This window comes from Colobus angolensis, unplaced genomic scaffold, assembly GCF_000951035.1.
Source record: "Colobus angolensis palliatus isolate OR3802 unplaced genomic scaffold, Cang.pa_1.0 Scaffold14, whole genome shotgun sequence".
Taxonomy (NCBI): Eukaryota; Metazoa; Chordata; class Mammalia; order Primates; family Cercopithecidae; genus Colobus; species Colobus angolensis.
The window spans coordinates 16875714-16900018 of NW_012114488.1; the positions used below are offsets into that span (position 1 = coordinate 16875714).

Consider the following 24305-nt stretch of genomic DNA (forward strand, 5'->3'; position numbering starts at 1 on the left):
TACTTTTTCATGTCTTAACAGTAGATATGCGTGATTATCTACACCATGGAAACCCATCTTAATGAAATGGAAAGATCAGCTGTTTAAAAAAACAAACAGAACCAACCACCCATGCCTCCTACAGTCCTGTTAGGCCAAAGGTCTGCTCTCCACCTGGTCAGCTGCTGAGGAGGGAGCAGGTACCTGCACCACAGTTTAGCCACAACAGAAATATCATTAAAAAATAGACACTGGGCTGCCAAAAGATGTCAGTCCTTAAACATGTTGGCAAGCAAAGAAATTTTTCCTTTCAAGCACATCTTAGAGATACCTTAGTCTCAAGGCACAGTGGATCAGATTAAAGAAGCTAAGATGACATTTTGGGGCTAGTCTAATCAATGAGTATCTGTCAGTGGCCATAAAGTTTTATTTTAGTGTTTTCTGGTGTAAAGGGATTAATTTTATGTACTCAAATCTATGGAGTTAGTTTTCTTCCACCTTTAATCACCTCGCTCGGCTTGCTGGTGTGCAGTGCTCATGCAGAACTTCCTAAAGGAGTGCCCCACTTGTTTTAATTTACTTCCTCTAGCAAAAACACAGCCAGAGGAAACACAGTCATTTAAAAAAGAAAGAAAAAAACAAAACAAACTGTCTCATTTCATGCAGAAGATTTCTGTTAATCCCACTTTTAAGTCAAAGGGTAGTGTTAAGTTGTGATTTGTAACAAACTCAGATTATCCATTAACCCACTCTTGCAGGCTTTCTATTCCCTTTCGAATGTACATCTATTTTTTAAAGAGCCCAGGCTTTTTGAGTTTACCTTTCAAAAAAGTGTATTTAGGCAGAATGGTCTTCTAGAGTTACGGAATAGCTTTTCAAATGTTGGATGGATATTTTCTTAGAATTACTCCAAAATGCAGTAAATGAGAGGCAACAAGCTGAAGCTGCCAATCTCTGGTATGAACAGCAGTGAGTAAAAGTGCTTTGAACTTAGTGTCCGTATTGGAAAGTAGGAAGTTAAAAGAATCAGTTTGAATTCCATAATTGCTGTAAATATTATGTAGGATTTATTATCCCATGTTTTGATGTACCATGTAAATGTAAAACATACGGATTCCCTCCCTCCCCCAAAGAGTTTATTCTCCTAGACATAAAATGAATGTACAGGCCTAGCTATTGTCCACCTCTTTTCAGTTTGATGATGTGTATCTGATGAGGAAGGACAGAGATGAATCAAAATAATTATAAACGAATACAGATGATGACTGGGTGACTGAAATCTTATCTCCCAAAGAGCATAGTTAACTGCAACAGCAGTGGATGATAACTATTGGGTGGGGGTGGAGGGCTTTGTTCAGTTCTGCCTAGAAGACAGTTGTCATTATTTTAGTCCCACAGTCTCCACTCCTCCCCTGGGCCTGTTTTGGCCCTGCTTTCCTGGCCTCTGTATACGGCCTTTGTTAGCACTTTGTAGTTGTCAGTCAGCTGTTACTCCAAGTCCTCTGTCAGAAATAAAGTAACTTTTGTTTGAAGAGTCTCCAGTAATCCCCCTTCTTTTTAAACTATGACTCCCCAAAGATATATAGTCTAACTTTTGTGCACCAGTATTTTATCACATTTATTTAATAAATTCCATAACCCTTACATGAAAGACATTAAACAAAAAGTACCCCCTTAAAAGGAGGAAGATAATGACCATCAAGGCATGGCCAAATTACACAATCTTAGAAAACAGTACAGTCGGTAATTATTGGACCTTTTTGATCAATGGCATGCTTGCTTTGCAGATGTGTACCACCACTGCACCTCACAGGTTTCTGTAAATAAAGTGATTTGGGGTTCCCTTCTGTTGGGCATTCTTCTATCATGAAGCCATTTGGTGAGGAGAAGCTTGAGTTTCTAATGCATGTTCATCGGCTTTATTGGAGCTGCTTTTGTACTGTGGCCACCCATTTAACTTCCTCTGTGGTTGATATCTGAGAGCTAGAGGACTCTGCCTTAGCTTCTTCACCAGAACACCATCTGATGTCTCCAAATATCTTACACTGTGGCTCCCCTGTAAGAGAGGTGGAGAGGAGAGAGGCCAGGGCTGAGGCCATTCCAGTGAGATGATCACTTTCTTGGGCTACTGCCTGAGACCTCTCAAAAAACAGAATCTGTCCGTGGGCTCTAGTGAAGGGAGAGGAACCTGCCTTCAGTTGGCTGGTCAGAAACAGTTACCCAGGGTCGGGTGTGATGGTTCATGCCTGTAATTCCAGCACTTTTGGGAGGGCAAGGGTGGAGGATTGCTTAAGCCCAGCAGTTTGAGACCAGCCTGGACAACATAACAGGACCATGTCTCTACAAAAATGATTTAAAAATTAGCTGGGTGTGGTGGCATATACCTGTGGTCCCAGCTACTCAGGAGGCTAAGGATTGCTTAAGCCCAGGAGGTTGAGGCTGCAGTGAGCTGTGATTGCGCCAGGGTACTCCAGCCTGGGCAACAGAGTGAAACTCTGTCTCAAAAAGAAAAAATGTTTCAGACACAGTCAGTGTTGAAGATGTCAATTAGCAGGGTTTTGTTAATCCCCTGCAAGTGTGCAACCCAGAATTAAACAGATGTTTAAGAACATAAATAAAAGATGAATCCCTGGCCAGGTGCAGTGGCTCACGCCTGTAATCCCAGCACTTTGGGAGGCCGAGGCAGGTGTTTCACGAGGTCAGGAGTTTGAGACCAGCCTGACCAACGTGGTGAAACCCCGTCTCTACTAAAAATACAAAAATAAGCCAGACTTGGTGGTGGGCACCTGTAATCCTAGCTACTCAGGAGGCTGAGGCAGGAGAATCGCTTGAACCGGAAGCCAGAGGTTGCAGTGAGCCGAGATCACACCACTGCACTCCAGCCTGGGCGACAGAGTGAGACTCCATCAAAAAAAAAAAAAAAAGATGAATTCCTGACACTTAATACATTTAGATAAAGTCTAACTTATCTTTAAAGTTAACTTTAAACAACTGCTCTACAACATAATATTATCCCCTGTGTAGACAGTGGCCTCTAGTATAAGCTTTGAATTGGTTTAAAAAATAGATTAAGTATGAAAAGATCTCCTCAACATTTCCATATCTCTACAACTCTTTGTTAGAAATATCCCTTTTGTCCTGTACTCACTTTCTGCTGAACTAAAGGGCATGCCAGTCTCCAGAGGATGACAGATGGGCAGAAATTTATAAAACAGCAGCAGTCATGGACGGCCCAGAGTACAAGTAGAACGTACCAGACCTCTTGGGTAACTACTGCCTCAGTGAGAAAGGATCCAGAGATCCAGCATCCCCAGATTCCCTCACATACTGACCAAAGAAACTTTTTTAGTTTGCAGATTTTGGTGGGAATAGGGAGGGAGTATTAGAAGCTGAAGTTCTTGCTTTATTTAAATAATCATGACAGTAACAAAATTCAGTTAAATAATGCCCCTTCTAGGCTCAGCGTGGTGGCTCATGCCTGTAATCCCAGCACTTTAGGAGGCCGAAGCAGGCAGATCACTTGAGGTCAGGAGTTTGAGACCAGCCTGGCCAACATGGTGAAACTTCATCTCTACTAAAAATACAAAAATTAGCTGGGCGTGGTGGTGCACACCTGTAATCCCAGCTACTCTGGAGGCTGAGGCAGGAGAATCGCTTGAACCGGGGAGGTGGAGGTTGCAGTGAGCTGAGACTGCACCACTGCACTCCAGCCTGGGCGACAGGGCAAAACTCCATCTCAAATAAATAAATAAATAATGCCCCTTCTAGTTGAAGACCTAAGTTCCCACCTAAGCATAATTTGAATTTACCCAATTTATCTTCTTTCAAAATACCTCAAACATTTCACCTTATTATTGCTTTTAAGGATTACAAAGTAGAGCAGGGGGGAAAGGAACCACTAATAAGGAATAATAGCCATTTGACAGACAGGTGTTCTTCGTTTCATAAAAAAAGATGCCTGGTAGATTCAGTCTTTTATGAATACTAAATAATGTCTCTTATTTTTGTTTGTTTGAGACAGGTTCATTTTGAACCTAACCTGGTGTTCTCAGGGAACATAGGTTAGAGGGGAGAGACTTAGTAGTGAGGGCTCAAGCAAGAAGCATGTTAGAAGGCTGCTGTAGTGGTCCGGGTGAGGAGTGATAAGAACGGAACTAAAATACCATGAGGAACGTGGGCCCAAGGAAGCAAGTCTGAGAGATTTAGAAAGTAAATCATCAGGATTCAGTGGTGACTCGGATTTGAAGAGGGAAAGGGAATAATCTAGGGTAGCTGTCAGTTTCTGCCATGGGTAGTTGGGCTAATAGTAGTGTATTAACTGAAATGGGGGGCAGGCAATTTGTGAGGGTGAGTTGAGTTCAGCATGGGGCCTGTTGACTTTGAGGTGCCTTTGAAACAGGAGTGGATATGTCTAATTTTACATGAAGTGTCTGCTTAGGAGAATGTGTAGAGACACTAACAGGGCTGGGTAGGAACACGGAATACCTCAGGTGCCAAATGAAAACTTTTGGCAATAACAAGAAGTTAGAAAGTTGAAGAGGGTAGAAGAGGCAGCAGAAATGTAGATGGGTAAGAACATGTTGGCATGTTTAAGTGACATTGTGAATAAACCTGTCCTACTGGGCCAGATGGGATTAGGGCTGAGATCAAAGCAGGCCTAATGCAGTTTGCAGATGTGCTTTGTGTGACTTTTGTAGAGCTGGATCACACAGTGTCCTAAATTTAAATTTAGGTGCCAACATTTCCACACAAAATCCGGATTTCTGACTTTTCTTTTAAATTAAGGGGATCCTAGAGGTAGATTTGGCAACATTGATAGACCTATATGATAATAATCGACTGAAATATATGTCCTTTCTCTCCAATGAACATGTTTTACTTTTTTGTGTTATTTCGCTGGGCCCTTAGACATTTAATTTTCTACTGTTTTGTTTTGTTTAACCCAGGCTTATAAGTCAGATGAATTTTCTACTTCTGAGTCAAAGATCAATAGGTAATAAAGGTACAAAGATGGATTAGCAACAGATTATGGAAGGCTTTGAATACCAACTAAAGAGTGTAAATGTAGGCAGTGGGCCGCCTTTTAATAAGGAATTGATGAGATTAAAGCCATATTTAGGAGGATTATTCTGGACCAGTATGAAAACACAGAAGTTAGGGAAAACAGTTAATAGTAGTTTTGAAAGAGAAGAGAAAAAGGAGATGGTGTTGGGATACATAAACGGGCTTTTAAAATGCAAAATGAGAAGGGTTTTGAAGAGATGTCTTCCAGGAAGGCTCTTCACTGCCACATGGGCACTATATGGGTAGTTGTATTTGGTGGGAAATTATTTGCCTGCAGATTTCCAGAACTGAGACCCATGTGTGGTGTGGGGGATGGTGATTGTCGGGCATTATGGAAACGTCAAACAAAATATGCTCACTGGTTATCTATGGCCCACAGGTCACTGTAGTCTCTGTTATATGTACACTGTACATGGAGGAGAAAGGTCCTTTGAAAAAAAGAAGGCTAAAATTAATATCTGATTGCTATTAACTGTGTGCCAAACACTGTTTTAAGCTCTTTACACAGACATTTAATCCTCACAACCAATTTCTGCAGTAGGTACTACTCCAATTTCCATCTTACAGACAAATAAACTGAAACCCTAGAGGTTAAGAACTTACTCAAAGCCACAAGGCTGATAAGAACAGAACCAGGACTTGAAGGCAAGCAGTCTGCCTCTCCAGTGGTTTATCTTTTAACTACTCTGTTAAGCTGCCCCTGCATTTTTATCTGTTCTAATGCTACACAAATAGGCAACTTTACAGGTAGAGAACCTTATGCTTTCATTCTGGACGCTCTGTTATAACTCATTTCGGGGGTGTCAGTTTGGTTCAGGTCCTCCTAGAAGAAACACAATTTCAGAATTGACCCTTGAACTGTCTCTTAGGGAGCAGATAATATAATGGGTCCTTGGGTGACCTTGAGAGAATAGGTATGTTCAAATGTCTGTTCTCTTCCTTTAGCTAATGGCTCAGTATAGCTTATAACTGTATGCTTCTAACCCTTTGTTGAAAAATAAAAACTCTTATAAAAATGCTCTTTTTTTTTTTTTTTGGACTCTGTCGCCCAGGCTGGAGTCCAGTTGTGCAATCAGTTCACGGCAACCTCCGCCTCCTGGGTTCAAGCGATTCTCCTGTCTCAGCCTCCCAAGTAGCTGAGATTACAGGCGTGTGCCACCACGCCTGGCTAATTTTTGAATTTTTTGTAGAGATGAGGTTTCACCATGTTTGGCCAGGCTGGTCTCGAACTCCTGACCTCAGGTGATCCACCCACCTCGGCCTCCCAAAGTGCTAGGATTACAGGCATGAGCCATCGTGCCCGGCCATAAAAATGCTTTTTAAAATGAAAACTAAAACATGTTAAATTTTTTTCATATGTTTTCATGAAAAATTATCACAGGACAAATTTCATAAATATCGAATTTGGAAAAAGTTGAGAGCCCATAACACTGCAGAGAAGCAAATGCATTTGATGCAAAGCCTCAAACTTGCCAAGTTTTTCTACCATATTTAGTGTGGTTTCTTTCTCTTTGGCCTACAGATGAAACATGTAAATGAAAGATTTCAAGATGAAAAAAATAAGGAGGTTGTTCTCATGTGCATTGGCATCACTTCAGGAGTTGGACGACTGCTCTTTGGCCGGATTGCAGATTATGTGCCTGGTGTGAAGAAGGTTTACCTACAGGTACTTTTTTACACTTTTCACCTATCAGAAAATACTCTCATCACCCGATGGCTCATTAAATGTACTTACATGCTTACATTATTTTTTATCTTCTTCTTTTTCTTTTTGCGATGGAGTTTCGCTCTTGTTGCCCAGGCTGGAGTACAATGGTGCAATCTCAGCTCTCCGCAACCTCCACCTCCTGGGTTTAAGGGATTCTCCTGCCTCAGCCTCCCAAGTAGCTGGGATTACAGGCATGCGCCACGACACCAGGCTAAGTTTTGTATTTTTTAGTAGAGATGGGATTTCTCCATGTCGGTCAGGCTGGTCTCGAACTCCCAACCTCAGGTGATCTGCCCGCCTCGGCCTCCCAAAGTGGCTTAAATTCTTCTATAAAAATGAGAAATATTTTCTACAATATAACTTCTTTAGGCAGTTTTTCAAGGACAGAGTCAGTTATTAGTTTGGGTTTTAAACATGAAAAATTGGTAATGAAACAATTTCTTTGTTTTGTCATGGAACTCCACCAAACCAGAATGGTTTTCGTCCGTTGCTTTTTCTATGAAGAATGTTTTTGGTGTAGTTCTCATAGTCATGTGCAGATCCTGTGCCCTTTGCATGTCTTAGGAAATTTGGTTGTGTGTGTGACTTTTGAGCTTCTTTACTGCAAATTGCCTCCTGTGTTTGTGGGGTGAGCATAAACAAATGCTAGTTCCAAGATCATTACTGACAATCAACACACACAGGTATTGAAGTGAGTCCTTGACGTCACACATTTAACTAAATGCTGAAGACTTAAGTGACACGTGGTCTGTGCCCTCAGCTAGGATCTAATGGTCTCATGGGAGAAGATAAAGCGGTGTTGCAGCTTTAAAAATGGGTTTGCTAGATGGGTGCCATGGCAACATAGGCACCATGCATCTGAGTCACTAGCGAGGTCTGAGTAGAGTTGAGAAGTGAGGACCAAGTATGTAGATAAGGAAGACAGCGAAGCATGCTCCGAACAAAGACAAACACATGGGAAAGCTGTGGAGGTGTGACATGGGATGTTATATCTGGGAAACGAATGTTTGAATGGAATAAAGGGAGAATAGTGGTTGGATTGGTTGGGGGGATGGACAGGAAGCAGCTTGGGAAGGGCCGTTATGTACATGAGCACTATCCTGCAACCTACCAGGAGCTATTAAAGGATTTTAAGCCAGAGAGTGACATAAGTTGGGGCGGCGGGGGTTGGTGTTTTTTTTTTTTGAGGCAAGGTGTCACTCTGTTTCCCAGGCTGGAGTGCAGTGGTGCCATCACAGCTCACTGCAACCTCGACCTCCCAGGCTCCAGCAATCCTCCCACCTCAAACTCCTGAGTAACTGGGACTACAGGTGCATGCCACCATGCCTGGCTAATTTTCGTATTTTTTTTTTTTTTTTTTTTTGGTAGTAACAGGGTTTCGCTGTGTTGTCCAGGCTGGTCTTGAACTCCTGAACTCAAACGATCCACCCACTTCAGCCTCCTAAAGTGCTGGGGTTACAGGTGTGAGCGATGCTCAGCCTGAGTTGTGTTTTATAAAGATCAATTTCGGCTGTGTGTGGTGGCTCATGCCTGCAATCCCAACACTTTGGGAGGCTGAGGCAGGTAGATCACCTGAGGCCAGGAGTTTGAGATTAGACATGGTAAAACCCCATCTCTACTAAAAATACAAAAATTATCCAGGCATGGTGGCACATTCCTGTAATCCCAGCTACTCAGCAGGCTGAAGCAGGAGAATCACTTGAGCCTGAGAGGCAGAGGTTACAGTGAGCTGAGATTGTGCCACTGTACTCCCAACTGGGTGACAGAGCAAGACTCCATCTCAGAAAACAAAACAAAAACAAATCAATCTGGTAACTGTGAAGAGTGGAATGGAGTGGAGGAGGGGACAAGAGTTGAGATAGTCACAAAAGGCCACATACTGAATGATTCCATTTATATGAAGTGTCCAGAATAGGAATCTCTGTCTCTTTCCATAGAGAAAGAAGGTAGATTTGTGGTTGTAGGGGCTAGGGAAAGGAGGGAATGGGGAGTAACTGCTACTGGGTTTCTTTGTAGGGTAATGAAAATGTTATAAAATTAGATAGTGATGAAACTCACTGAAGTGTACACTTTAAGTGGGTGAATTTCATAGAATATGAATTATATCTCAATAAAGCTATTTTTAAAAAAGGCCAGGCATGGTGGCTCATGACCATAATGTCAACACTTTAGGAGGCTGAAGCAGGAGGATCACTTGAGGCCAGTTTGAGACAATCCTGGAATCATAGTGAGATCTCATCTCTATAAGAAAAAAAATTTTTTTTAAGTTAGCCAGGCATGGTGGCACATGCCTATAGTCTTAGCTACGCAGGAGGCTGAGCTGGGAGGACTTTGAGCCTAGGACTTTGAGGTTACAGGGGAGTATGGTCATGCCACTGTACTCCAGCCTAGGCAACAGAGTGACACCATGTCTCTAAAATTTAGAAAAAAAGAGTGGAGGTCCAGGAACTAGTTGGAAACTATTTTAAAGTAATCTAGGCATCTAGGCAGGAAGAACCAAGGCAGAGACACAGAGATGAAATGGAATAAGCTAGGGACATAGAGAATGAAAATTTGATGAAGCCACTTAGGTTGGATCTGAGATTTGTGGCTCAGGTAATGGAGTAGATGATTTTTCCATCTTATCAAGATCAATATGCAGTCGATCTAAGTATGATGATGAATTGGGTTTTTTAAATTAAAAAAATTTTTTTCACCCAACCTACCTGCCCTTGCCCCAGTGATGAGTTTGTTTTTGCCATGTGAAGTCTGTGATGCCTGTAGGAAAGCCAAGTTGAGTTTAGAGCTCATAGAAGAGTCTGGATAAGAGGCCTGTGGGTTAAGAGGCCTGTGAGTTTGGCATTCATGGGCTGCATGAAGTAAGTGGAGGACTAGGGAGACAGAAACGGCGTGGCTAGATAGGCAGGGGGTAAAACAGGGACGAGAGTGTTTCTAGGGGCAGGACTGGTCAGCAGTGTCAGTAGCTAGTGACAAAGAGGCCGAAAGGTTTTCATTGAATTTAGAACAGGGAGGCTATGAGTGACCTTACAGAGAATGGTTTCAGTAGATGGCAGGTGCAGGTGCAGAAAATTGATCATGATCATCTGAACAAATGGAAATATAGACAACTTTGTCCAAATGCTTGGCTGTGGAAGGAAGGTAAAGGTGAGCCACAAGGGGGACCTTAGGATTTGGGGATTAAGCCTGTCTAATTATATTATACGTGAAAGGCAGTGTTTGAGCAGGGCCTTGAAAAAGAGGTGAAATTTGGACACAGGAAAATGATTGGAAAAGGCATTACAGATAAAGTTAACTTCCATTAATTGACGTGAAGTAATAACAGTCAACCATTTATGGAGGATTTTCATGTGCCAGACAATGAACTAAGGGCTCTGCATGCATTATCTCATTGATCCTTGTCCCAGCCCTTTAAGAGAGGAGGTACCATTGTTATTTCCACTTAGAGATGTGAACACGGAGGAACAGAAAGGCTACCTCATCATGGATGTCTGTGTGTATAGAGATCCAGGCAGTCGCAGGACAGTCTGGTCACACAGCGGGAAGGAAGTGAAGAGAGTTGGTAATGTGCTGCTTTTAAAAATGTATTTATGGTATCATGATCACTTTGTCAATACCTCACTGTGGACATCCTCATCTAACATTTAGTTTTGTTCTCTAGTGTCAAGGGAGCCCTCTAATGGACATTTGTTGCACTACAGACTTTCAGCTTTCATTCATTCAAAAAGTTCGGTGCCTCCCGTGCCCCAGGCACCAGCTCAGATGCCGTTAGGGTGATGCAAACAAGACAGACATGGTCCCTGAGTTCCTAAAGCAAGACTGAGGAAGGAAGAAGCCGCATGTGTTTGGAAACCCAAGAAGACGGGAAAGTGGCATGGGAAGAGACTGGAAAGTTAGAGTGGGTCAGATTGGACAGAGCCTTGAAGGCAAAGATGAAGAGACTTTGCTTTAAGAGTGGTGGATTTTGGCCAGCCCTGGTGGTTCACACCTGTAATCCCAGCACTTTGGGAGGCCAAGGCTGGTGGATCACGAGGTCAGGAGATCGAAACACAGTGAAACCTCGTCTCTACTATAATTACAAAAAATTAGCCGGGCTTGGCGGCACACGCCTGTAGTCCCAGCTGCTGGGGAGGCTGAGGCAGCAGAATCGCTTGAATCTAGGAGGCAGAGGTTGCAGTGAGCCAAGATCGCACCACTGCACTCCAGCCTGGGTGACAGAGTGAGACCAAAAAAAAAAAAAAAAAAAAAAAAAAAAGAGTAGTGGACCTTTGTTGGAGGACATAGGTCTGATTTTATGTTTTTAAAGTCACTGTGGTTGTTCTGTGTGTGGAGGTGGATTGCAGGGAGGGAAACGAGAGTGCAAGAGGGGAGGAAGACCTGGTGGGAGATCAATTAATTCAGGGTCCAGGTGAGAGATGATGGACTATGGTGCTGTAATAGATAAACTCATGATATATTTTATATATCAGCATTTTATTCCAAAACAATTTTTGAATGTCCTCCTACCCTAGATAGGGCAGACAGATTATCTGTAACATTTTTGGAGCACATATTAATACCTGAGTGTTTCCAGTAATTTACAAAAGAAAATATAGCCTTTCCTAACTTGTCCCATGTTGGTCTGCATTTACACAGCAGTAAGTTAAAAGTTAGTATTGGGGCTAATACGGTGAAACCCCATCTCTACTAAAAAAATACAAAAAAACTAGCTGGGCAAGGTGGTGGGCGCCTGTAGTCCCAGCTACTCGGGAGGCTGAGGCAGGAGAATGGCGTGAACCCGGGAGGCGGAGCTTGCAGTGAGCTGAGATCCGGCCACTGCACTCCAGCCTGGGCGACAGAGTGAAACTCCGTCTCAAAAAAAAAAAAAAAGAAAAGTTAGTATTGGGGGTCAAATATTTCACTTCAGATGAAAGTTTAGCCACAATCTGGCTTCTGTTAGGCCGTATCTAATTTTTTTCATCCAAATGTAGAGCATCGTTTGTGGCAGCCAGTAGTACCTGCTGAGTCACAGGTGTGACAGCTGCATTTCAAACAAGCCTGGGAAGGAGAAAGAAAGCCCTTCAGTGTGTCCTGTGGCTGAGAGGAGCCACCCATGGACTCCACCTTGTAAACACAGTGGCACAGGACACAGCACAGGCCTAACCCATGCAGGATGCTGGACTCGTTCCCTTATTCACTACCTCTCTCTCTCTCCTTTTTCCTGGCTTCCCTGCCCCAACTTCCCAAACACACAGTGTGGTTTTTGATTCTTGACTTTTCTCGGCTCCAGCTCTGCCTATTTGTTTATTCCTCTTTCTCTGTCCCTGGCTGTCTGCCTTTTGGCCCATCCTTTAAGGCTTGGAATGCTCTTGGGCTTACCTTCTTTCCGTTCATTGGTGATGTGTTTTCTCAGACACACCTGCTCCCTGCTTTCATCTTTCAACCTCATGGGGCTGTGACAGCTCTTCCCTCCTTGTCCTCTGGAAGCCAGTTCTGAGTAGCAGCCAGGCCTGGAACACTGGTGACAGACACACTTCACAGCCCTTCCACATGGTCTAGTTTCAGATCATGGTAATCCCCAGTCTAGGAGGCTGCTGAGCCCAAGAGCACAGGCTCTGGAGTGAGACACCAGTTCACCCCAGTTCTACCACCAACCTGAGAACCAACAGAGGGATGTGGTGAGGATTCTTGGTGGCAGGTTATATAAAGTGCCTAGCCCAGACTGGATGATTAATAAATCCTTGCATTTGTTATGTTTTAATATTCTATTAAATACTGAAAGCAGATCCTGATTTGGAATAGGTCTCAAGAAAGGAGACCCAAGTTAATTCTGAATTAGAGTCTTTGCTTATAGGTAACAAAGAATTTAGGAATTTATCTCACAGTTTTGCTTAAGAGTTCTGAATTTAAACTTCCATCAAGGTCCTGGGTCCCAGGTATTTTCAACCTAATAATTCTAAATATTGAGTGATTGGTTACAGTAGCTTATGCCTATAATCCCAGCACTTTGGGAGGCCAAGGCAGAAGGATCTCTTGACCCCAGGAATGCAAGACCAGCCTGGGCAACATAGTGAGACCTTATCTCTACAAAAACTTAAAAAATTAGCTGGACATGGTGGCCTGCACCTGTAGTCCCAGCTATTGGGAGATTGAGATGGGAAGATTGCTTGAGCTGGGGAGGTTGAGGCTGCAGTGAGCTGTGATCATGCCACTGCACACCAATCTGGATGGCAGAGTAAGACTTTGTCTCCAAAAAATAAAAATAAAAAATAAATGCTGAGTCAAGTCTACTGTTCCTGCCAGAAGAGATGATTGAAATGCATTACATAGAATAATAATGGTTAAAGAAAAGCTTGGCAAAAGTTCCCAGAGTATATACTTTATTGGGACAGGAGAGGCTACGTGTATCGTGGTATCTTTTTCCTATTTTCTTAACCTTACAGGCCTGTGTTTCTAGTCACCATTAAATTACTACAGATTTGTGTCTTTAATGTAATATGTAAGTGTTTTGGAAGGGTGAGAATATTTCAAAGGTTTGAAAATTAAAACTTTGTATGAAAGAATTGAAAACTTGGAATTTAGATCACTTTTCCATTGTGTCATATTTCTCTGTGACATGGACGTATTGAAGCATGGACATCATGTCCATGCACATAAAGCAGACAACCCAGACGACACACACACGTGCACAGGAACGCTCTGAAGGATGCAAACCCAACTGTGAAGTGTTGATTCCTGAGGAGGTGAATGCGCATGGGTTGAGGGTGAGAAGAGGTTGTAGGAAGACTTTCATATATTACTGTGTACATTTCTCTAAGGTTTGAATTTTAAAAAATATATTCATGAGTTACTTTTGTAATCTAGAAATATTAATGACTTTCCTATCCATCAGTCTGCGTAAGCTTCCTCTTCCAGTTCAGGTAGAATGACCTGGATCAGTGTTGCTCCATTTTCCTTTTTAGCGTTTTACATTCACCTAAAGATATCTTGGGATGAGGGTATATACTTTACCGAATGTAAGCTATTTCCAAAGTAATATCCAAATACTTAACAATTTCCCAGCCTAAGCAAATGATCAGAGGCTCTGTGCTCAGTCTCATCTAGACTGTGGCGTGGAGTGTGAACATATCAAATGCCCATTTCTCCATCAGGCAGGAATGAGAGTAACCATGTGCCATGGAGAAGGTTGACAGACTCCCTGTGAAGCACTTTGAAGTGACCCCGGCCTCTGTGTGCTTCAGAAGAATCCAGCCACCTGCTGTATGGCCTGACATTTTCCTTTAGTTTTTGGTGGGCCAACAGAACTCTGTTGCCAACTGTTTTCTGTCCTGGGTACCCAGCCAAAGGCTCTGAAAGTCTGGAAACTTTATATTGACTAAACTTTAGGAATGTCAATTATATGTCCACCTCCAAGATGCCTTCTCTTAGTCAGGTGCAGCTCATTGTTTCCTCTTGAGCTACACTTAATATTCTTAAGCAAAACCTAAACTGACATTTCTCCAGCAATGCTCTCCTTGATAGAAATGGGAAAGGTAAGAGCAAAAGGAATCTTTTGTTCTCATGTACATACACTAACTCATAGAAGGTTAATTCTTCTATAGCCTGTGATATTATAAAATGTATTTATATATTTGTGATATCATTCCTTAAAGAAAACAAAAGCAGTATAGACATCTAAACTGTCACTGGCTTATTAAGTGTCAGTGCCAGAGCTTAGGAGAAAATAAGGAGCCTGTGAATCCCTTATTCGAATCTAACCAGAGCTGCTGTGTTTGAGAGCAAGTTTTAAAAGATTGTATGTAATACTAAGTGTATTCATCTTTCACACTGAGTCCCAGCATCATCAGATCAGTATTTGATACCTGGATCAGTATTCATTCTGGGGAGTGATGAAGCCCTGAACCTGCTATGTGTGTAGTCTGCCAAACGTCGGCATGTGCTCCTTGCAGCCCAGGCATCCCTGCATGTAAGGAATACATGTGTTCTCACCAGCTTCATCTACTTACCTCCACATTTAGCCAGATTCTGCGTATTAACATCTGCTGGGAAAGAGCATCACTATGGTAGCTACAAATAAGGTGAAGGAAGCCAAGTATTTTTCTGAGAAGTACTTAAAGAATAGATGTGTAGATTTCTATAAACACAAGTCTTACAGGAAAATGAAAAATTTTTACATTTAAATAACTATGTAAATCATTGTCTAATTTTAATAAGAATATAACTTAATATAACTTGAATGGAGAAAAGGATGACTTGCAGTCAGGGAAAGTATTAAGAAATAATAGGCTCAGGCTGGGCACGGTAGCTCAATGCCTGTAATCCCAGCACTTTGGGAGGCCGAGGCAGGTGGATCACGAGGTCAGGAGATCGAGACCATCCTGGCTAATACAGTGAAACCCCGTCTCTACTAAAAATACAAAAAATTAGCCAGGCGTGATGGCGGGCGCCTGTGGTCCCAGCTACTTGGGAGGCTGAGGTAGGAGAATTGCGTGAACCGGGAAGCAGAGCTTGCAGTTAGCCGAGATCACGCCACTGCACTCCAGCCTGGGCCACAGAGCAAGGACTCCGTCTCAAAAAAAAAAAAAGAAAGAAATAGTATGCTCAAAATATATAGCAATAAGTTGGAAACTTTTACTTGAATAATTTTTTACAAAACTGACCAAAGAACAAAAATGTGAAGAGGCCAAGTTCCAGGAATCATGTTACATATTGTTCTAAAACAACATAAGCACTTAACAAAGTTGAAAAGTTAACAAAGCCAAGTATTGTACTAGGCTTCTAACATTCACTAAGTATAAAATTCTACAGAACTGGTTTTCTTATCTTTAAAGAAAGTTGTTGGCAAGTGGTACTGGTGTTAGAGGAAAAAGAAAGGAAATATGTACTGACCAAAATAGAAAAAAAATATGAGGCACATTAAAAGAAAAAATATATATTCCTGAAAACCTTGTATAATTACAGTGGCATGGTTGGGAAAGTTTGGTCTATAGTTTTAACAATTAAATCCATTGAATCTGGCCCCGTACCATCCTAAAGTTTTATTCTAGATTCTCTGGAGTTTGTGATTATAGGTATGTTTCTAAGATTTAAGTAACTTTCCATGTTTATCTCCTTTTATGTTTGTACATAGAATAAAGATGTTTCTATTGTTAAGAATATTAGGGTTGGATGCAGTGGTTCACGCCTGTAATCCCAGCACTTTGGGAGACCAAAGCAAGTAGTTTGTTTGAGCCCAGGAGTTCAAGAATGGCCTGGGCAACATAGTAAGACCCCATCTCTACAAAAAATAAAAAATTAGCCGGGCATAATGGCATATCCCAGCGACTTGGGAGACTGAAGTGGGAGGATCACTTGGAGTCCAGGAGGTTGAGGCTGCAGTGAGCTGTGATCGCACCACTGCATTCCAGCCTGGGTAACAAAGTAAGACCTGTTTCAAAAATAAAAAATAAAAAATTGGGGTTTATCCACTGAGATTTTCAATACAAACGACTACTTAAATCTTGACCTACTTGTTAATTTCAAACCCCTTTCTACATTTTGATTTATCTTTAGATCTCTTTTTGTCTCAATAAATGGGAAGTATCAGGAAGTCTTTTTACTTGCTCAAGGTCAGAGAGAGCTTAGAATCTGATAGTGTCCCTCTGAGGCCTAGTTCTTTCCAACCTGCCAGGCTGTAGGGCCAGCAGTTACTCACTGCTAAGAAATTATGCTTGTGCTGTCATGGAAGTTGCATTGGAGAAAAGGATATTTAACTGGCAAATAAAAGTCAGGAGAATGGGAGATTTTGTTCTTTAGAAATGCTAGTGTGAAGTGGTAGGCTTATTTTTCAAATGGTCAACTGGTATTCTTTTCTTTTTCTTTTTTTTTTTTTTTTTTTTTTGAGATGGAGTCTCGCTGTCGCCCAGGCTGGAGTGCAGTGGCGTGATCTCAGTTCACTGCAAGCTCCGCTTCCTGGGTTCACGCCATTCTCCTGCCTCAGCCTCCTGAGTAGCTGGGACTACAGGCGCCCGCCACCACGCCCGGCTAACTTTTTTTGGGGTTTTTTTTGTATTTTTAGTAGAGACGGGGTTTCACCGTGTTAGCCAGGATGGTCTTGAGCTCCTGACCTCCTGATCCGCCCACCTCGGCCTCCCAAAGTGCTGGGATTACAGGTCCGGTCGCCCAACTCATATTCTTAAACTAATCATAATTTTACCATAAGACCATATTTTAGTGATTGAAGAAAAAAATGTACCGAACTGTATGATATGATGGTGTCAAAAAGAACTAACCCAATATGAAACATTTTTCAAGAGCATGTTTCCTATTTTGATGTCAGTAGACCACTTGTGTTAAAGTTGTGAAAACCAACACTCCTGAATTCCACCCAGAACTCACGCTCTGCACCTTCAGAGACCCTCAGATTGTGAGTGGCTGCCCCGAGGCGTACTGCTAACCTCCGGCTTCTGTAGGTCTATGGAGAAACAGAACCGATGAAGACAGTGATGCATACAGCTGCTTTATCTGGTCTCTCCTTCCTCACTGTTATTGGAGGGCACTTTCCAGGCACAGTTCTGTTGACGGCCTGCTGCTGCCCACGTGGACCATGGGTTCCGGGATGGCTCCATCTTCTGTGCTTTGGGCACATTACTTAACCTCTCCCAGCATCGCTATCTTCATCAGAGATAACATTAGTAACCACCTCATAAAGTTGTTAGGAGGATCACCAGTGAGATAATCAATGTAAAGCTTACAACAGTGCTTGGCACTTAGTAAACACTAAATAAATGATAGTTGCTATTATATGCATACTTTTAAAAAACCTAATGCTTTTAAAAACATTTTTTTCTGCTGACTAGTGAATTGTTCAGTTTTAAAACGTTCTGTGCCTTTAAAAAGTTATTAAATTAACTGTTTCCTCCTTTTTTGTACCCATCATACTTTGAATATATAACTACAGCAGCATGTAAACACTTCACTTGCACTTACGTATTTAAATGTCCATCTTTCCATAACCCAAGGATAGGAATGGAGTCTTACTCATTGTTGAAATCTCTAGTACATAGCACAGTGCGTACCAAATACTAGGTAAAATCAAGTGTTCGATTCTATTAACTACCCTAACACTGAAATGAAAGTGTTCAATGGCTCAAAATAAGTATAATAAGCATTAACTCTGGGGTGCTTAAATTTATAATGTCTGTCAGTGAAGTATATATAGTTTTAAAGGTTAAAAAAAAATCAAGTGTTTAATGAATTTGAGCTGATGGAGCACTGACCAGATACAGGATCCTTAAACTTCATAATATCTAGTCCAAAGATGATTTTTTTTTTTTTTTTTTTGGTACAGATTCTGACTTCAAGGGGTTTGCAGGCTGGGAGGGAAAGTAAATATATAAAAAGTCATTTTTGGCTGGGCGATGTGGCTCATGCCTATAATCCCAGCACTTTGGGAGGCTGAGGCAGGCAGATCACTTGAGGTCAGGAGTTCAAGACCAGCCTGGCCAACATGGTGAAGCCCCGTCTCTACTAAAAATACAAAAATTAACCAGATGTGGTGGTGCTTGCCTGTAGTCCCAGCTACTCAGGAGGCTAAGGCAGAAGAATTGCTTGAATCTGGAAAGTGGAGGTTATAATGAGCTGAGATCACACCACTGGACTCTAGCCTGGGCAACAGAGAGAGACTCCGGCTCAAAACAAAAAGTTATTTTCTTCTTGTCCCTTAGTGGAAATATTAAGAAAGTGCTAGGGGAACTCGAAGGAGATGATTATAGGAGTTGATTAGGTATGCAAAATCAAAGTGAATGGGGCAGTGGCAGGGGGGAAAAAGGGGAACCAGTAATGACTTAGAAGTCCTAAGCATGTTGCATGGTAATTGTGACATTCACTTCCTGTGAGTGGAGCTGACATTGTGGTGTCCGTCCTAGGTACTCTCCTTTTTCTTCATTGGTCTGATGTCCATGATGATTCCTCTGTGTAGCATCTTTGGGGCCCTCATTGCTGTGTGTCTCGTCATGGGTCTCTTCGATGGATGCTTCATTTCCATTATGGCTCCCATAGCCTTTGAGTTGGTTGGTGCCCAGGATGTCTCCCAAGCAATTGGATTTCTGCTCGGATTTATGTCTATACCCATGACTGTTGGCCCACCCATTGCAGGTAAATATAATGATTCTCCAGTAATTATATTAATTCATAGTATTTTCTACTTCAGGTCTTAATTGAGTCTCACTTATATGTAAAACGTATTACAGGTTATTGATTACTGGTCTTTTGCTTTCATGTGTGCCTTACCGGTAACCGGTAACATTTTTAATAAGACTAGCTATAAACGGTATGTCGAAAAAGTTTGCTGAAAAGTCCCTCTTGTCCTTAGTGGCAGCTAAACCACTGAATAAAATATGTAACAGTGGGCCAGGCGCAGTGACTCACACCTGCAATAGCAGCACTCTGGGAGGCTGAGGCGGGAAGATCACCTGAGCTCAGGAGCTTGAGACCAGCCTGGGCAACATAGTGAGATACTATCTCTACAAAAAATAAAAAATAAAAGCATTAGCCAAGCATGGTGGCATGCATCTGCAGTCCCAGATGCACAGGAGGCTGAGGTGGGAGGATTGCTTGAGCCCAGAGGTCAAGGCTGCAGTGAGCTGTGATCATACCACTGTACCCCAGCCTGGGCAAAACCCTATTAAAAAAAAAAAAAGAGAGAGATGAAGATTCTGGAAGATTTCTAAATATGTCAGCTTTTGGTAAGAGATCGTACATCCTCCTGAGGAGTAGTTGATGAAAAATAACATAATAGAAAAAACCTAAATGCCTGTAAATAGCTAATTGGGTAAGCAAAATGTGGAATATCTACAGTGCAATATTATTCAGCCATAAAAAGGAGTAAGGTACGGAACTGATGCTACCAGGTGAATGGACCTCAAGAACATTATACTAAGTGAAAGAAGCCAGACATAGAAGGTGACATAGCTGGGCATGGTGGCTCACACCTGTAATCCCAGCACTTTGAGAGGCCAAGGCAGGAGGATCATTTGAGCTCAGGAGTTCTAGACTAGCTTGGGCAACATAGTAAGACCTTGTCTCTACTAAAAATAAAAAAAATTAGCCTGGCGTGGTGGCACATACTAATAGTAGTGTAATCCCACCTACTCCAGAGGTGGAGGTGAGAGGATCTCTTGCGCCTGGGAGATCAAGTCTGCAGAGCCGTGAGAGCACCACTGCACTCCAGCCTGGGTGACAGAGTGAGACCCTGTCTCACTCTAAAAGGTTGTATATCGTATGATTTATTTCATGTGAAATGTCCAAAATAGGTAAATAAATACAGATAGAAAACAGATGGGTGATTGCCAGGGGCTAGAGAGAAAGAGGATTGGGAAGTAACTACTTAATTGGGATGAAGTGTCCTTTTGGCACGATGAAAATATTTTGGAATAGAAGCGGTGGGTGCACAACATTGTGCATGTGCTAAATGCCACTGAATTGTTCACTTTCAAATGGTTAATTCTATCTCATGTGAATTCCACCTCTAGAAATTCTCTGAATGATACTATAAAGATGTCTCATGTTCAGTATTACTTGGGTGCCTGTGTCAATTAGTATTAGAAGATGCAATATAAATATGATAAAATGTAAATGTATGTACTGTCATCTGTGTTTGGCACATGAGATGCTCAGTGAAGGTTTAGCTCAATGCATTCTCATATCCTGAACTGCATTCCTAGTCATGAATCAAGCAAGCAGAGTTACTACTGAGCAGACCAAACACAGTTTAAGTTCAAAAGGTCATGGTCTCCCTGTAGGAGAACCCTCCATTCCTTCTTCTCTCCCGCAGGTAATATACTGTTCACTCTTCTTTTTATACCCTACAAGCTTAGTTTTACAGTTTCTAAGTCCACAGCAGATTTTATATAAGCAACACTCTGGTAGTAAATAGTTTTGCTACCAGAAGTGACAGTTAACAGAGCAAGAATAAGGGAGGTAACAGGAAACTACTGAAGCAGGCAGGACACCACACCTGGCAGCAGAAAGCCGCTGGCTCACCAGGAGGCTCTGAGGACATCATGGTGTTACAGCAGAACATAATCATGAGTGTTCACAAGGAGGAAGAGTTCAGTTATGTATGGAATGGTCTGATTCCAAAGATAGAAAACTTGTGCATTTACAGATATTGTCTATTTTATTTATGCAGGATGGATATACACATTTTTATGTGTTGGTACTTAATTAGACAAATGGTCAGCTATTTATTTAACAAAGTCAGATATTTAGTATAGTATGTTCCCTGGACATTTTAGATAACTTAGGTTGTATAAGTTATAAAAGTTTAAAAACACTAAGATAACTTTTAAAACCATGAGTCCTGGAATTTGTTAGAGAAATTGGAAATGTTGAGTACCCTAAATAATAGTTTTCAGAAGCAGAACCCAAATATAGAATGCCATTAATAATTCTTATATACTTATATTTTCTTCCAGGTACTTATAAACCTTAGTCTCTTTCCAAAACGTATTTAATAACCTAACTTTCATCCACATTATTAAATTTACCGTTTTCTCAATTTTGAATTATAATGTTAAATAGTTTCATGTTATTTCATAAAAACCAAATAGACCAAAGAATAGTTTGAAAGCTGGGCATGGTGGCTCATGCCTGTAATCCCAGCATTTTGGGAGGCTGAGGTGGGAGGATTGCTTTAGCCCAGGAGCTTGAGACCAGCCTGGGCAATGTGACAAAACCCCATCTCTACAAAAAATATAAAAATTAGCCAGGCATGGTAGCATGCACCTGTAGTCCCAGCTACTCAAGAGGCTGAGCTGGGAGGATCAGTTGAGCTTGGGAAGTCAAGGCCTGCAGTGAGCCATGATTATGCCACCATACTCCAGCCTGGGTGACACAGTGAGACCCTGTCTCAAAAAAAAAAAAAAAAAAAGTCTGCCTTTCCAGCTTTTCAAGTAACGTCTTGGTATGAAAATCCAGAGGCCTGTACTTTATGACAACGTTAAATATATGAGATCTTTTTTTTTCTATCAATAAAGGTTTATATTTCAGATCTGTTTCCTTAAAAAAAAAAAAAAATGTCTGATATCTGAGATGTTTGCACCAGTCCTGTGGAGGTGAAATGAGGCTGGGACTAGACCATCCCTGTGACTGACCTAGACTCCCTACAGAGCCACGCTTGTTCTCCCTTGGTGACAGCTTTTTCCCTTCTCAGGGTTACTTCGTGACAAGCTGGGCTCCTATGATGCGGCATTCTACCTCGCTGGAGTCCCTCCCCTTATTGGAGGTGCTGTGCTTTGTTTTATCCCATGGATCCATAGTAAGAAGCAAAGAGAGATCAGTAAAGCCACTGGAAAAGAAAAGATGGAGAAAATGTTGGAAAACCAGAACTCTCTGCTGTCAAGTTCATCTGGAGTGTTCAAGAAAGAATCTGACTCTATTATTTAATATCTTACATACCTCCACCAGACTGGACTTGCTTTTTGAATTTTAAGCAAGTTTCCTTTCCTTTTATACGAATTGCAAATTTCATATTTTTTTAATCACATCCTAGGAATAGCACAATAATTGGGAAATAGAACCCTTATTACTACAAGAACCATTTTCTGCCACTGAGTATCTCTGATCTTTCCATGAGTCTGAGGGCAGAGACTCTGGCATATGAAAACATGTCTGAAAGTCACATATTGTGAAAATTTGAAGCTCTCTCAGTAAAAAAGCAACTTTGGAAACTGTGAATGATCTTTAGCTTGTACAAATATTTAAAAATACCTCAAGCTATACTGAAGGGGTTGCAGTTTGGTTAGGAGTGGAAATACTTTGTTTGTTAATGATGTCTTCAGTTCTGGTACCTCTGTTTTACTCTCTTATGCTCTTTGGAAACTTTTTGCAAAATTTAAGCCTGGGTTCTAGGTAATACCAGATCTACCTAAACCTCCAGTTTGTGTTAAAGTTGCTTTCCTGCTGTTAGATAAGCTATGATATTAAGATATTCTGACTTGCTCCAGTGTCAAGGGATCTTCTGGGAGCAGGTGCTAACAATGTGTTCAGAATCAATACGTGAAATGAAAAGGATCCTCTCCAGGAGGATCCTGAGCTATTCAGAAATCAGTTAAGTTTACAGCATTGTTCCCTTCGCGTTTGCAGTGTGTTTTCCTCAAGTAGCCAGAAACACCCGCGTTTCTGAATTGTTTAAATTGTAACAATAAAGTGAAATAGAACGCATGAAAGATATTCTGGCAATTATAACTTAGAAATCTTCTGACTTCCAGATCTGTTAGCACTAGAACCTGATATTTAAACAAAGTCTTACTTAGCAGTTATCAAGTGGCAGTTACAGGCAGAAATTGGTGGAGGCCGGAGGATGGGAGGGGGGCAAAACCCTTTATATTTGTGAAGAAAATATCTGTAGCTGATAGAAATAATTGCTTAAATTGGTTTATGAAATTAATGAGTCTGAAAAAATTAAAAGCACTTATAAAATGAACCAAGTCCTACATTTCCAGAACTTTCTGACAAAACTTTTCACTCATATTATTAATCCTAGTGTGTTCCCTATGAACTTTCCCATTATATTGTTGCTATTTATATACAGATTATCATAAGAAAGCGTTCAGTTTGAGGACCGAAAATTAAAACCAAAGTCATGCCGTGACCCATACTCATTTATAAAAACAAGAACACTTTCCTAATCCCTAAAATTAAGCGTTAGTGCTTGAGACCTTTGAAAGGTAGTGCTTGTCATTGTGAAGGCATTCAGCAACTTACTTGGTCATACACGCAGTTGTACCTTACCACTTCTGATAGCTTCATATTTCATATTCAGGGGACTTAGATAATTTGCCGGTGGATGGTTCTTTTGCAGGAAAAAAAAATCTACATTTTGACCATACTACCTTTTCATGTTCTTATTATAAGTTTTTAGAAAATGATTTCATTCACTCATGTCCAGTTATATAAAATGTTACTTTCTCATTTTTGAGAAGTTCAACAAAACATACAACTAAGACCAATCAGGCCGGGCGCGGTGGCTCAAGCCTGTAATCCCAGCACTTTGGGAGGCCGAGACGGGCGGATCTCGAGGTCAGGAGATCGAGACCATCCTGGCTAACACGGTGAAACCCTGTCTCTACTAAAAATACAAAAAAAAACTAGCCGGGCGAGGTGGCGGGCGCCTGTAGTCCCAGCTACTCCGGAGGCTGAGGCAGGAGAATGGCGTAAACCCGGGAGGCGGAGCTTGCAGTGAGCTGAGATCCGGCCACTGCACTCCAGCCCGGGTGACAGAGCAAGACTCCGCCTCAGAAAAAAAAAGAAAACATACAACTAAGACCAATCATCAAACCCACTATTATAAATGTTAATTTTGGCTGGGTAAGGTGGCTCATGCCTAAAATCTCAGCACTTTGGGAGGCTGAGGAGGGAAGATCGCTTGAGCCCAGGAGTTTGAGACCGGCTTGGGCAACATAGCAAAATCCTGTCTCTACTAAAAATAAAAAAAAACCAGGCCAAGCGTGGCGGCTCATGCCTGTAATCCTAGCACTTTGGCAGTCCAAGGCAGGGGGATCACTTGAGCCCAGAAGTTCAAGACCAGCTTGGGTAA

The 24305-nt window shown here is 41.7% G+C and overlaps 1 protein-coding gene across 1 annotated transcript in view; it reads left to right on the top strand.

Annotated features, from left to right (window-relative positions):
- Nucleotides 1-23841, top strand: part of SLC16A10 (solute carrier family 16 (aromatic amino acid transporter), member 10) — a gene marked incomplete at its 5' end in the record, with an annotated part of 147066 nt that extends 123225 nt beyond the window's left edge. Inside the window, 3 exons of the mRNA XM_011935096.1 lie at nucleotides 6566-6709; nucleotides 18634-18862; nucleotides 21921-23841. Coding sequence (XP_011790486.1) covers nucleotides 6566-6709; nucleotides 18634-18862; nucleotides 21921-22153 — 606 coding nt within the window. The remainder of the gene's footprint in view (nucleotides 1-6565; nucleotides 6710-18633; nucleotides 18863-21920) is intronic.
- Between the last annotated feature and the right edge of the window lie 464 nt (nucleotides 23842-24305).